Raw genomic sequence first — 13691 nt, 5'->3', positions numbered from 1 at the left:
GTGTCCCTGCCCGTGGCAGGGGGTGGAACGGGAGGAGCTCTGAGGTCCCTTCCAACACAAACCTTTCTATGGTTCTGTGATTCTATAAGTATGTCCTACAAAGGACAAGTTTCAAATCTTAACCTGCCCCCAAACCCCTAATCGAAGCAGAGCTGTGAGGAGCCAGGACGCTGCCTGAGTAGGCCCCTCCTGGCTCCACCCAGCCAGCTCAGGAGAGAACAAAACCCCTGTGAGATGCTTGAGGTCCCTCTCTCCTCCATGCTGAAGAGAAGCAGGTGAGTGTGGATCAATCACAATCATTGCTGGTACTTCAGCTTTTCACACCAACACCGTACAACATCACACCAGGACCCTCCCACCTTTCCCAGGAGAGGGGCTCAAGAACAAGCACAGAAGGGATTCCTCTATCAAATTATTCGTGATGGGAAGTCAGTGTTCAAGTGCCTGGAGCCAGATGAAGCCAGACTGAAGTAAAGCCCAGGCAAGCAAAAAACCCAGGTTTAATTGCACTTTATTTTTCAGGAAGTGAAACACAAATCCCTCAGGATGTCTAACTGGAACAGGAAACAAGAAGTGGAATTGCTTAGTATTGGTCACAACCTCCACTAGGACACTGCCACCTCCAAGGGGGTGAGAGGCCACAGCTGGGTGCCCCCCCCCCCACCCCAAGGCAGGGGCACCCCTTCGGGGGGTGGGGGGCCCCAGGTGGGTGCCCCCCCCCCCAGCCCAAGGCAGGGGTACCCCTTCAGACTCGGCACTGAATAACCAGGTTGTGCCTTGACTTCTAGAGTGGGGTCCCAGGGAACCCAGCTGAGGTCACCCTGTGAGGTACCCAACCTGGGGCCACACAGACCTCATCTCACAGCCTTTGGTCTCTTCCCCTTTTAGCTGCTCTGAGGGTGCAGCACAGGGACCTGCCACATTCTTAAGACAGGGCAGTTATGAGGACACAGATCAAATTCATTCAGAGATGATAAAAGGCAGTTTTAAACTAAACTGTAGTAGGATTATTTGAAGCGCTTCCATTTTATTAAGGGAAGGGAGTTACTTGTTTTAAAGACACAAAGACCTGCTCGTAGTTTTAACTGTGTTAGTGCCAATGAGCCTAGAAGTAAAAGTGCTAGGAGGAACCAGACGTGGTGGCCCTGTTGTCTGTGCTCTCTGCCTTCCCCTCTTGGTCCACTTAGACTGAACAGTTACACCCCAAGCCCTCAGCAGAGCCCCAGAGATCAGGTTTGAACTCATGGTGTGACCATCACAGGTAAAGAGCAGCAGAGAAAAAGGCACAGGAGAGGGGCCTGGCCGCCTGCAGGAGCTCCTCTCTCTGGGCAAGCAGCACGTTACACACCTGTGTTGCTGCCTCCACTGCCAGTGGAACACAAGGCAGCAAACCCCAAACCCTCACCTCTGGATGCAAACAGGGATCTGAGCCTCAGGGTCCTCCATAAAACACAGCTGCAGATTTGGCTTCTTAAAACAGCAACTAGGAGATGCTACATCTGTGCTTGGAGCATTGGTGTAACAGAGCCCTGACCCACCACACTGCTCATGGGGGTCTGAGCCCCACATGCCAGAGCACTGAACATGACAGCAACGGGCTCTCTCAGTTGAATGTCCCACCACACAGTGCTCATAGATGGTGATGGGATGCTGTTAAGAGTCCCTGGGAACTAAGAGAAGTATTTCCAGGAGATCTTGACTGGGGACACAGACAAGACTTTAGTCTGTTTCTTTTAAAAAGCAGTTACTAGTACAGGTCCTGCCAGACCTGGTTTTCTGAAGCACTTTACAAAGTTGATACTTGCATCAGGTTTCAGATTAATCAATCAACTGTTCACAGAAGGAGAACAATACAAATATGCAGAGACTGGCTGGTTCCTTCAGCTCGTCCCAATCTCTGCTCATGTCTGTCAGGTCAGAGTGATGGGTCTGAGTGCCTGTGGGTGCTGAAGAGCCACTTGCCCTCAGGCCCCATCAGTCTGCAGTACCAGATTCTGGGAAGTCCCTGGTTGTTCACAACTGTCCCATGTATGCAGCTCATTAAGTGCTCAGTGCAGAGGAAGAGGCCATGCTCAGAGGAGAGGGCTCTCAGGCTCACCAGCACATCTTCATCCCAACCAGTCCAGATCATCGTCATCATCATCACCAAAGAGTGGAGCTGGAGGGGGACGCCCCTTCATGCTCTGGAAGTCAAACCACAGGGAAACTTGTCAGTCTTAGAGCTTCCCAGTAGTAATTGCTACACAGTTCTGGCTCTGAACTCTCAGTTGGCTTCAAGGACATGGTACAAAGAAGCCTCATTACTGAAGCTTTTGCATTTCTCACATGGTGTCTTACTATTCCAGGAGAGATGCTCTCAGGCCAACAAGGATTACAAGACACCAAAACCTTTCCCTTAACCTGGAAGGTCTCACTAATTTCATGCCAGCAGGAACTGGTCATTACACTACCTCAGCCCACACAACCCCTCCAAGCTCAACAATTAACAAACCCAGATACTCTTGATTTAGACAGAGGACATAGGGGAAGTGCTGAGCTCTGCTGCAGAAGCCTGTCAGACCCCACTGCCACAGGGAGGATTTCACAGACAAGCTCCAGGTTAAACCTGAACCAGTTCAGAAGGAGCAGAAAGATATAAATACACACCACTTCCTCCTCATCCTCCTCTTCAGAGGAAACTCGAGGCTTCAGTGGTTTCTGAGATGCTGTTTCAAAGAAGTTGTCATCCTCAAAGAGGCTGGAAGAAGATAAAGAATGAACAGTTCACTTGCAGATGACAGGATCTTGGTTTTACAAGTTTTAGTAATAAATGAGGGAAGAGCTTTGTTGCTGAGGCAAACTTAAAGCACACACCATTCACCAGGGCAGATGATACTGGGACCTGGCAGCATCAAAACCAGCTTCAGCCCCTCCATGTGTGCCACCCTGCAGCAGAGCAGCTGTACCAGCCTCCCTGTGTGCTGCTGTTCCAAACCAAGCTGACCAGCAGCAAAGTGGGACTGTGGCTACTCCAGGAGTCACATCTTACCTGGAATCTTTCTGCTGGGGGCTGGAGTCCAGTTCCTGCTGTCCTGGGGTTTCTCTGCTGACAGCTGAGCTCAGCTCTGCTGTGTTGGATGCCAAAGGTGGCTCCTTCTGGGAGGTGGTTCCATCCAATGGGTCTGTGCAGTTCCCTCCCTCACCATTTAAGGGAGGGGGCTCTAAACCTCCCACAGGCTTCTCTACCTTCTGCTCCACAGCTGGCTTTCCTGGAAGCACTGCCACATCTGCTTCTGGCTTGGCCTCAAGAACAGAGGGTTCTGCAACTTCTGCCTGCAAAGACACTCTGGAGGGACTGCGTTCAGTCTCAGCTTTCCTGATGGGACTGCTCTCCTGTCTTTGCTCAGCTGGGACAAAGTCCTCATCTACCTCAGGAACAGGCTGTCCTGCAAGCACAGGCTCCTTATCAGGATCCAGGTGGGATTCAGCTGTGGAAGAGAGATGTTCCCCCTGGATCTTCTCCTCTTCTGCCACCCCACTGCTCTGTGTCACCGGCTCCTCCTCAGAAGCGGTGGGCCTAGCAGACAGAGGAGCAGACTCATCTTCCTGGCCAGGCACCACAGAGCCTGTGGCTGCTTCCCTTGGATCAGCTGGGAACGTGGCACTCTGTGCTGGGCTATGATGCACAACCTCTTCATGGTCAGGCTTTGCTCCAGGTGATTCCTCCTGTCTCGCTGCTCCTGGTCCAGATTCCTCCTTTTCACTGTCCTGATCTGGTTTCTCCTGCTGCCTGCTGAGTAGCTGCAGTGTTACAGTCTAAAAAATGAGAGAACACAGGTTATACCCTGAACATAAACCATCACAGATCCCTGTATCTTCTACTGCTGGGCTGCTTTACCACCCAGAGATTTCTGCTTCACAGTTATTTCAGCCCCACAACAGTTTTCTCTCACTGATCACCTTGTGCCTCTTATCACTGTTGTACCTTAATAGTGTTCATGACAACACCCAGAACTGTCCTGCCACTGTATGTTTCCTCCAGCTCAAATTCACCCCGAAGAGACTGAAACACCCCATTCATTATCTTCTTTACCTGGAAAAGAGTAAGAGAGGAAACAAAGATACAATTCATTAACATGTGAAGCACTGGCCTCAACATCAAATCCTTCTCCGGGTGAAGGAACAACAAATCCAAACACACACATGTGGTTTTCAAAGAATCCACTTTCCAAATCAGAAATTGCCAGTAGCAAAGCAGAATACATCATGTCATCTTAATTCAGAACCATTGCACACACACCAAACCCATCCCTCCACAACGGAGGCTGCACAAATCCAAGGCAGACTGACACTTACTTCTTAATTATTCATTCAATTTTTAAATCTAAACCTCAAATCTCTTTAATCTACAAAATAAAATGAAGCAACTGTGGCAGTAGGAAGGTAACATCCTTCCTTCTTCTACAGACCCTGCTACTAGAAACAAGTGCTTCTGTGGAGAAAATGATGTTTTTCTTTCTTATCTCAAAGAGAAATCACTCAAGGTAAATAGATTTGCTTAGTAAGGAGAAACACTGGAAGTGAAGCTCACTTCTTCTGTGAAGTCTGCAGGTGAAGATCCAGCCTGATCCCTCTCCAGGTCCCGGATGCGTTCTTCATAGTGAGCCTTCTGCACCACAATATCAGACTGCAAGGCTGAACACTGCCAAAGGGAAACAAAGTTAGAACAGCTCCCAAACACCATCACAGTGAACCTCACCACGGGTGGGTTACCTGTAACCAGCTGCTTAGTGAGGGGTAAATTGCTGAGTGGAGTTTTAAGTAGGGAAGACTTGGCTGAAAGTAACAGCACCAAAATAAATATACCCAAACAAGCTAAAACCTTGGAGATCCCCCAATTGTGTCAGTAGGTCTTCAAATAATACCTATAAGAGATCCCAGTGAAATGAGGGCCAGGTCTCATCCTTGGACCTGTTCTGGTTTGCTGGAAGCAACATGAAGTTATTCCTTCCCCTCTCATGTTCTGGAACTCATGTCCTTGTTATTCTGGACACAGGTAGCCCAACTGCACTCCAGTTCACATTCAGCTGCTGTGTTACTCCTTTTACCTTCTCTTTGATAGGCTCCAGTTGCTCCAAACGTTGCTGGAACTCAGACAATTTTTGCTCCTCTGCTTTTTTCGAGTGCTTTAGAGCTGCGAGCTGAAAGACAAGGAATAGAGCCCATCAGTTACAGCCCCCTTCAGTGTCACCCACCTCAAAACAGTTCCTGCTCAACCCAGAGAACAATGCAGACATGCAGAAGAGATTGTAGCTGTTGATGTCAGTCTCAGGCTAAAGCATCTCAGCTCTCCTTCTTTCAGAAGTGCTGCAGTAAATTCACTGACCCACTAACCCAATGGAATAGACACAAGTACAAACACATCCCATGGACAAACCAAATTCCTAACAGAAGTTAAAGACAAGCCACACTTAGGTGGGAGAGGCTGGTTAGTTACTGGTTATTTGGCATTACATTTCAGTCCTTTACCTTCTCTTCCAACTGGGACACCTGCTGCTGCAGCGTATCTCTCTGCTCACACACCTCCTGGTACTGTCTCAAGTGCTGCTCCTTGGCCGAGGCCAGCGTGCGTTCACATTTAGCTTCCCACTGGGATTCCAGCTCTGCCTGAATAAGTGACAGCTGCCCATCATGTAAGAGAGATCATTAGGAAGACACACACAAAGGGTATTTGCACAAGTGGCTAAAAGCTTGAGGCTGGACAATATGGAACACACCTACATGCAGACAGCAGCCCTGCAGCCGTCACCAGCTCCTGCCCACACCTCTCACCCCAATTCCAGCCACAATCCCACAGGCTGGCCTGAAGCTCTCACTCACATTTCAGATCTTTTGGCATGTTTCTAAGCAGTCTTTCATCAGCAGTCCTGTATTCTTTTCTCTACTATGAACCCAGTTTGGTGCCTCTGCTTCCCTCAGTTTGACACTCGTTAACACAGACTACATCTGATGCTGCCTGCCATCCTGCATCAATGCTGCAGCAAAACTCTGCAGCCATATCAGTGGCCTGGGTTTCAAGTCAGAGAACAACTGGGACCTTGCAGCCTTCCCGCCAACCCAAATCAGGCACTGCGTTAGAAAGACAGTGTAAATCCTGAAGTCAGAAGCAGGGCCAACAAACACCAGCAAAGATATTTTAGAAAGATAAAGTGAACCCTGTGTTAAAGTTAACCCCTAAAATCAAGCTGGTAACGTTTTCATTCTTCCACTACCTGAGCATTTGCACAACTGTTGCCTACGTGTATGTTCCTACCAGGCTTCCAGACACTTGTTGAAGCTCCCCCGACTCCTCACCTGCTCTGCTGCTGCCTGGTCAGTCGAAGTCCGCGCCTTTTTCAGCAGCTGTCGAAGCTTGTCCAGCTCCTGCTGATAGGATCTGCGGATTTCTTCCATCTCCTCCTCTGCCTGAGCTCTCTCCGTCAGGGATTTCTTCTTCCTCTCTGCAAGATTCTGTGATACAGAACAGGACATAGAATAGGCCAGACTGCACCTAAGAAGCTTCTCGCCCTCGTGCAGGAAGAGCTACTTTGAGCAGGGAATCTTATCACTTTAAAAATCAAGCTGAGATTATTTTAAAGGTAAGAAGGTTGACATATTACTGGCCAAAATATTAAAAAAGAAACCAAACAAAAACACCACATAAGCACAAAGGATGCACCAGCACAGGCATCCTTCCTGCTGCAGAGTCAAGATTTACCCAACTTGCATATTTACACAGAGTCATACAATGGTTAGGGTTGGAACAGACCTTAAGATCATGATTCTATGATTCTATCATATAAGAATATTGGGTTAAATTTCAGTAAACTGAAACCCTGTGTCTCTGTGATGCTGGCACAGGACATACCCTTTCAAGGGTCTCCTTCTCCACTTTCAGGTCTGTCAGCTCTTCTTCCAGTGCTGAGATCTTCATGTCCAGCTGTTTGCGGCTCTGCTTCTCAGCTTTGAATCTGGTCTGAGTGTCCTCAGAGGCTTCTTGAAGCTCTGCAAAAATACACTTCACTGTGGGTTTCAGCACTACATATATTTCAGGTGAGCACATTTGGGGCTGAGGGAAAGAACAGTCTCTTGCACAGTGAGATCAACAACACAGCTTGCACCTGAATGAGGACTAGACTGATGAGGAGCAGCTTCTGTGAAATGGCAGTGCTTCAACCTCAGCTTTTAACTTTTCAACTACTGGAACATTTCGGTTCCAGTAATGCCAAGAGATTGCTTCTGCAAGAGGGATCCTGGTCATGGGATGATTTTGTTCATTGATTCCTTTTAGTGCTAACAAGGATGCACATACCCTTCAAGTGCATCAATATCGTCTTTCAATACCTTGTGCGTGACCCTAGGGAAAGCAGGGATACCCCAGAAGAAAGGAAAAGCCTATGACTTACAAAAGAGGAAAACCAATGACAAAGGAGCTCTGCTGGAGCAGGCACAGGAAGCCTCACCTGCTAACTGTGCCTGCAGCTTGTTGAGCTGCATCTCATGCCGCTCGGCCTCCTGCAGGGCAGCAGAGAGCTGCTTCCGCAGGTCCATCTCCTTCTTCTGGTGGGCAGTCAGCTCCAGCTGCAGCTGGGAAACCTGTGCTGTGGCAGCTGCCAACTCCTCTGCAACTTTGGCCTGTGCCACAAAATGGAGCAAAGGAAGAAAAAAAAGATCTGTGAGCATGAGGAGGCACCACACCTGTTCTCGCAGGAAGAGCTGACAAGGCACTGGAGACATTATCAGGGAAGTGCCGATCCAGCACCTCACAGCCATCTCCAAATTGAAGATGTAACAATAAGGTTTTTTGCCATGTTACTGTGTTTGGCTGTAACCTGTCCACACTGACTAGGAAGCTGCACAGGGCCACCAACAACCTTATCACCACATCACGTCAACTCAGGGAGCTTTCCCTGAAAAGCTTAAATGCATTTTTAAGACAAGCAGCAGTGCCTGGTGGCTCTACCCAGAGTTTCCAGGCTATGATAACATCTATTCAAGCAAAAACCTGGGCTCCAACATCTAATTATCTTCAATAAACTTACAAATGACTGAAAAGCCACACAAAACACAGGCTTGTTCCAGCCACAAGAGCACCTTTCCTCCAGAGCACTCAGCACGTAGTCACCTTGAGGTGCCTGCACGGGCAGGGCTGGCATTCTGGAGCACAGATCTCAAGGTAATTTGTTGACTTGTTTAGATTTAATATTGCTCAGAGTCAGTGACTCATGTAAAACCAGGTACTACCACAGCTTTGTCACACAACTTGTAAACAATACGGTAGGAGAGGCTCAAGGCATCAAGGCAAAGTCATGTTCCCAATCTTGTTGCATGACACATGAAATTCAGAGGATGCTCTGCAAAGACACAACTACACCCATCAGAAAGCCTCACCTGCTGCAAGGAATATCCAAACAGCTTCTATATCTATGCCTACAGTCAGATTCCCAACAAGTTTTCACATTCTTGTAACTGATAAGTTCAGGAGCACTGGAGTTTCTCTCTGCTTTAGCCCCATAAGAGAACTAGAGTGTTTCTCTTCAGACTAGGACCACCACCTTCTGCCAGAGAAGAGCTGTGAGCAAAATTGTTCCAACTATGATGAGGATGAATATGTGCTGACCTTGAGGGTTGAGATACTACACCATTCATTTTAAAGAGGAGGCAGCATTTCAACAGAGACTTACCAAACCCAGATCTGCCTTCCTCTTATGTTTCCATACATGTGTCTCTGCAGTTCAAGATGCTAACTCCTAGCATGCTAAAAACAAAACCCTATGGCATATCTAAAGGGTTTTTTCTTAACACTTATCTTTATCTTTCATGGCAAATAAAGAAAAAGGAAATCCTATGCCAGGAACTGTTAACAGACTTAAGTTTCTGCAGTGAATGCTTCATATCTATACTAGCTAAGCTCCAGCCTCCAGCTTTCAGATACCAAGTGGAAGAGCCATGCTAATTCAAGATCTGAGGCAATTCTTTTGATGCCAATCAGCTTCTAGCTATGCAGAGGAAGCTGGGCTGGCACTACCCAGGGCACAGTTATCTATGGCCTACACAGTCAGCAGACACACTGCCTCACCTGGTCCCAGCCCCGATCCACTGGCAGCATGTGCTGGGAAGAGAAAGCAGTGACAGGAAACAGGGAGAGTTAAGAACACAACTTGAAAGGCAGAGGTGTTCATCATCATCAGAAAAGCAAAATGCTTCATTGCAGGAGCCTAAGACATGCCAGAGAAGCCTTTAAATTATTCCAAGAACTGTAAAAGCTTCGACAGAAAAAGGTAGTGAAGCCTGGCTTAAAAAGAAAGAAGCTAAAGGTACATTACACCCTGCAGATGTAGGAGTAGTGGGTCCTACACCATTTCCCTGCACTGGAGAGTGTGGGGTGTTACTGTCATTAGGGACGCAAAGCCTTCATCTAAAGCTGTGATGTGCTCTGCTAGGGTTGAAGATCTAACACTGAAAAGCAGCAAGCTACTAATATCTCTTCTCAGTGATCCTGGGCATAGATGCCTGGCCTTTAATCACAAAATAAATGGTGAATCCCTATTTTTAATTAAAGAACAGATAAAATAGCTTAAAACTCTCTTCCCTGATTCTGTCTGTCCATAGTGATCTCTGCAATTGCAGTCACAGAGCAAACTAGCTTAGATAAAAGGAAGAGGATGGAATATCAGCCTTCACATTTACAGTCAATACTCTCACAAAAGCAGGGGAAATCATCCAGTGCAAGTCAGCATGGCTTTTCTGGTGCAGCCTGAAGCCTATTCATGTAACAGTGTTCTCACCAGGCAGCGACTGCTGGATCAAGTGGAGTCCTGTTGAAGATGAGGCCCAAAAGATTCCTGAAGATCATCTTATACTTCCCAAAATACTTCCTCCCCAAGCTACTTACTGCACAAGCTGGATGTTGTGCTGACAGAAGGAATTTTATTCAGTATTTCAATCTGACTTATTCCTGGTCAGAATCTCTCACACTCCCTACATATCACAGGTATGCAGCCTGGGCTCTCAGTGTTAAAACACAGTCCTCCTTCACTGCCTGCTCACACCAGCACACAGTTGTCAGCCATGTGTTGTGCTGTTCTTTAGCACACTTTTCGGCATACTTTGGAAAGCTGCACTTTGTCATGGTTCTCATGCAGAGCAAGCATTTATCATCTCACATTTGGACAAATGCACAACTCAGCAGGGGAGCACAGTGCAAGACTGAACTTGGTGTTATTTAAGAAGCCAGTGCTTGAGAAAGCATATAAGACACCATGCAATTACTGACCTCAAAGCTAGCCTGGGCTAGGTTGTCCTAAGTGGACACTATAGGATGTGCAGCCATGCATAGTGCATTTAAGTGGTTTGAAAGCTATTTCCCAATAGCTCCTTTCACAAAAGCACAACGCATTATTGGTAGAAACAAACAGTTCTTGATTAGTATTAAAAAAACAAACAAAAAAACCCCCACAAAAGTGCAATGAATGCAATGAAGAAACTTTAGTAGGAAATAGTTTTTCTTACAGCTACGTTCATTCTGTCTGTTAAATACAACCCCTGTGCTATACAACTCCTCAACATGTTGGATATTTACCTACAAAGTTAACAATAAATCAGACACTTCCCTGTAAGATATGAATATGAAAGCTATGACAGCATAAAGATCCCCATTTATATCCTCTGTGCTGATTTTTTCATGAAAGCAAAGTGTTTCTCAGAACAGCTTTCAAAGCATAAGTCCAGAACTACAGTTGTCTTGTATGAGAACTGACTTAAGCCTTGACTAACAAGGCTTCAGCATGTTCTAGTGCCACCAGCAGCCCCCCTCGTGGCTGCAGCTGGAGGTCAATGGCTCTGCTCATTGTCACCATTACCTTCTCCTGCTCTGCATGCAACACTCTTGCCTGTGTGTTTTCAGTTGTTGTTTGCAGGGAATGGTTCCTCTGCTCCATTAGCAAGTTACTTTGCTCGACGTATCTGTGAATGGGGGAAGACTGGATGAGCATTTAGGTAAACACATGATCTGGAGCAAAAGGCTGAGATAAAAGGTGGTATCTCAAATCAGTTTTCTTCATGACAAGTCCCAGACCATTTTGCATGGTGGCCCGCACCAAGAGCAGCCTGATCTCCAAAGGGTGGATTGGGTGTGCCTGGCACAGCAGTTTGTATCAGTTTAGATACCCGCTTTACCCCTCTAATGAGTCTAATGTTCCTACCATACAGTCAAGAGTTGTGATTACCTGATATCCGCTGACATCTGCCATCTCCTTAAACAAGTTATTCCACTTCTTTAACCAAATGGAACACACACCCAGTGGCAGTAGGGACACCACATCTACAATTTCTTCCACCTTGCTAAAAAGCCAGCAAAAGCAAAGTAACTCCCAGAAGCAGAGCAAGTGCGCTCATGAGCTTTTCTTCTCTCCTTTTACACATCCCTGCTTATGCAGTAACCCACAGTTTTGGATATATGCTTGGCAGAGAGAAAAAGTGGGGGGGAACCCCACACTTACAATGCCTTAAAAAACATAATTAAATATATCACAACATGTCTTTATCCTAAAGAGCACCCCTCCTGGTTATGCCTAACCAAGTGCAAGCTAGAAAGTCTTTGCAAATGCAGAGGCTGTACCCTCCCACTCCTTACCTCTGATTCCGCTCAATCAACTCGCTGATCTTCTCATTCTGCTCCTCAATCCGACTACTCTTCTCAAATATCTCTTGCTTCAGCCTCTCATTCTCCTAAAGCATAGCCCAGCATGAATATTCATCTTACTCAGACTTCCCTGCAGCTGCACTGAAACCTTTGTTTTGTACAGATGCAGTACAGTGGTGAGATAACACCGTCTGTGGTCACATCACTGGAAGGCGCTGTGCTGCATTTAGCAGGAATCCTGGCATGGGACAGTGGCTGCCAAACCGCATTCTAGAGAATATTGTGTCTGGTTGACTTTTGCACCCACAAAACCCAAGATTGTAAGGCTGCTTCCTAGGAAAACTACAAAGCATAATACTAAATAGTGAAAAACAGAAGTAGGTGGGTCTTGCAACATGGTACTTCAGCTGTGAAACTGTTCTGTGGGATGCTGTGGGTTAAGTCCATAAAGGTTAAGTAGAGGCTGAATTTCTCTCACATGAACCTTTTTCCAAGCCAGTGCATCAACTCTGGCTTGCAAAGTACCCAAACCACAAACTGCTGAGCAGGGCTTTTTTAGGAGGGAGAGGGGTGGAAATCATTGTGCATCTCGTGCTCTTATCTAGGCAGCTGGTTTTGGCCATGCAAAGATAAAACACGTGGGCAGATGGACATTTGGGCCAAGCTATCTCCATTAGGAGTAACAGTGGGCTGCAGTTCCTTATGGAAGCAGTCAAATAAGGCTGGCCATACTCACCTGGATTATGCGTTGGATATTGCTCATGATCATGGAGGCTTCCATAGTAACAGAGGAGATACCAGGCAGGAGTGAGCTGTTACCAGCGTTTTGTTTCCTCAACTCCTCCACCTGCAGGGACAAGCCATTCTTAAACCAGAGGAAATTAATTTATGGGTGTTAGGCAAGAGCCAGGCATCCACAAAAATCCATTTCACTGTTGCATCTCATCAGCTGTAGTGTATATGCTACCGTATCTACTGTGACACCTCCTGAAGGGCAGTGAGTATCTCCAAACACAATGCACCAAGCCTAGGTTTAGCTTTTTCCACAATAACTGAACTGTTACTGCTTCAAGGTCTAGTAACATGGGACTTAATACAGGCATTTAAACATAGCCAACTCCTCAGACTATACCTGGAGAGCAAACAGCAGTACCATCACTAACAAGCCTGCCTGTGCCATACATTACCTTGGCAGCCAGATGATCCATCTTATCTACCACTTTGCTAACAGCCATTCGGATTTCAGTGTTATGCTGCCGAGCTTCTGTCATCAAGAAGGAAGTAACATCCCCAGGAGCTTGAACGGAGAGAGATGTAGAGTCACAAGGGGAAAATGCCTCCATACAGACAGACCAAAAACCATGCTTAGCAGTTTGAAGCCTGCCAGACAGGACAGCCACTCTCTTCCCAGAAATAAAAGGCACATGGTATCTGGAAAACTAATAATGTAGGTGTTTTCCAAATAACATGAACAGGCAGGTTTATGACTACAGGAAATTCTTGAGCCATGTGACAGCGCTTGGGTCAACAAGAGGGAAGCCCCCAGACACACAAGAACAGTAGCTGTGTAAAGAGAACAGTCAAACAAAAGGCACAAAGGCTGACTTTTGAAACTCTGAAGTTCTTTAATACCTTAAGTCCTTGCTAGGTTGCTATGTCCTCACACTTAAAGGTGTCTACATGTACACTTCAGTTCTTTCCCTGTCTGGTAGGAGAGCTGTTTACTATTACAGTGATAAATGTAACTGGAAGAACCATCTATAAAATACCTTTAGTAACATACAGCCTTGGGAGTACACCTGGAAATTCCATCCCTTTTCACACTGTACAAAGTTCTTTAAGGTAAAAAAAAAAAAAAAAAAAAAGATATTTATTGGAAAATGTTTGCCCCTTTTTGATATTTAAGAAATAGGGACGTGTGAAACCGTACAGGGGCTTTGGACAAGGGCCTGCAGGGACAGGACAAGTGGGAATGGTTTGAACCTGCCAGAGGGGAGAGTGAGATGAGCTCTGAGGCAGAAGCTCCTCC

At 46.6% G+C, this 13691-nt stretch overlaps 1 protein-coding gene across 1 annotated transcript in view; it reads right to left on the bottom strand.

Annotated features, from left to right (window-relative positions):
• Positions 1–2108: 2108 nt before the first annotated feature.
• The window catches only part of FKBP15 (FK506 binding protein 15, 133kDa), a gene marked incomplete at its 5' end in the record, with an annotated part of 17605 nt that continues 6022 nt past the window's right edge, over positions 2109–13691 (bottom strand). Inside the window, 14 exons of the mRNA XM_010013714.1 lie at positions 2109–2183; positions 2647–2737; positions 3029–3795; positions 3965–4072; positions 4571–4681; positions 5088–5180; positions 5509–5661; positions 6334–6489; positions 6887–7023; positions 7482–7653; positions 10881–10983; positions 11654–11748; positions 12399–12509; positions 12850–12959. Of these exons, the coding sequence (XP_010012016.1) occupies positions 2109–2183; positions 2647–2737; positions 3029–3795; positions 3965–4072; positions 4571–4681; positions 5088–5180; positions 5509–5661; positions 6334–6489; positions 6887–7023; positions 7482–7653; positions 10881–10983; positions 11654–11748; positions 12399–12509; positions 12850–12959 (2282 nt within the window). The remainder of the gene's footprint in view (positions 2184–2646; positions 2738–3028; positions 3796–3964; positions 4073–4570; positions 4682–5087; positions 5181–5508; positions 5662–6333; positions 6490–6886; positions 7024–7481; positions 7654–10880; positions 10984–11653; positions 11749–12398; positions 12510–12849; positions 12960–13691) is intronic.

Source organism: Nestor notabilis, unplaced genomic scaffold, assembly GCF_000696875.1.
Source record: "Nestor notabilis isolate BGI_N333 unplaced genomic scaffold, ASM69687v1 scaffold5724, whole genome shotgun sequence".
Lineage (NCBI taxonomy): Eukaryota > Metazoa > Chordata > Aves > Psittaciformes > Psittacidae > Nestor > Nestor notabilis.
This window is presented reverse-complemented; position numbering and strand designations above follow the sequence as displayed.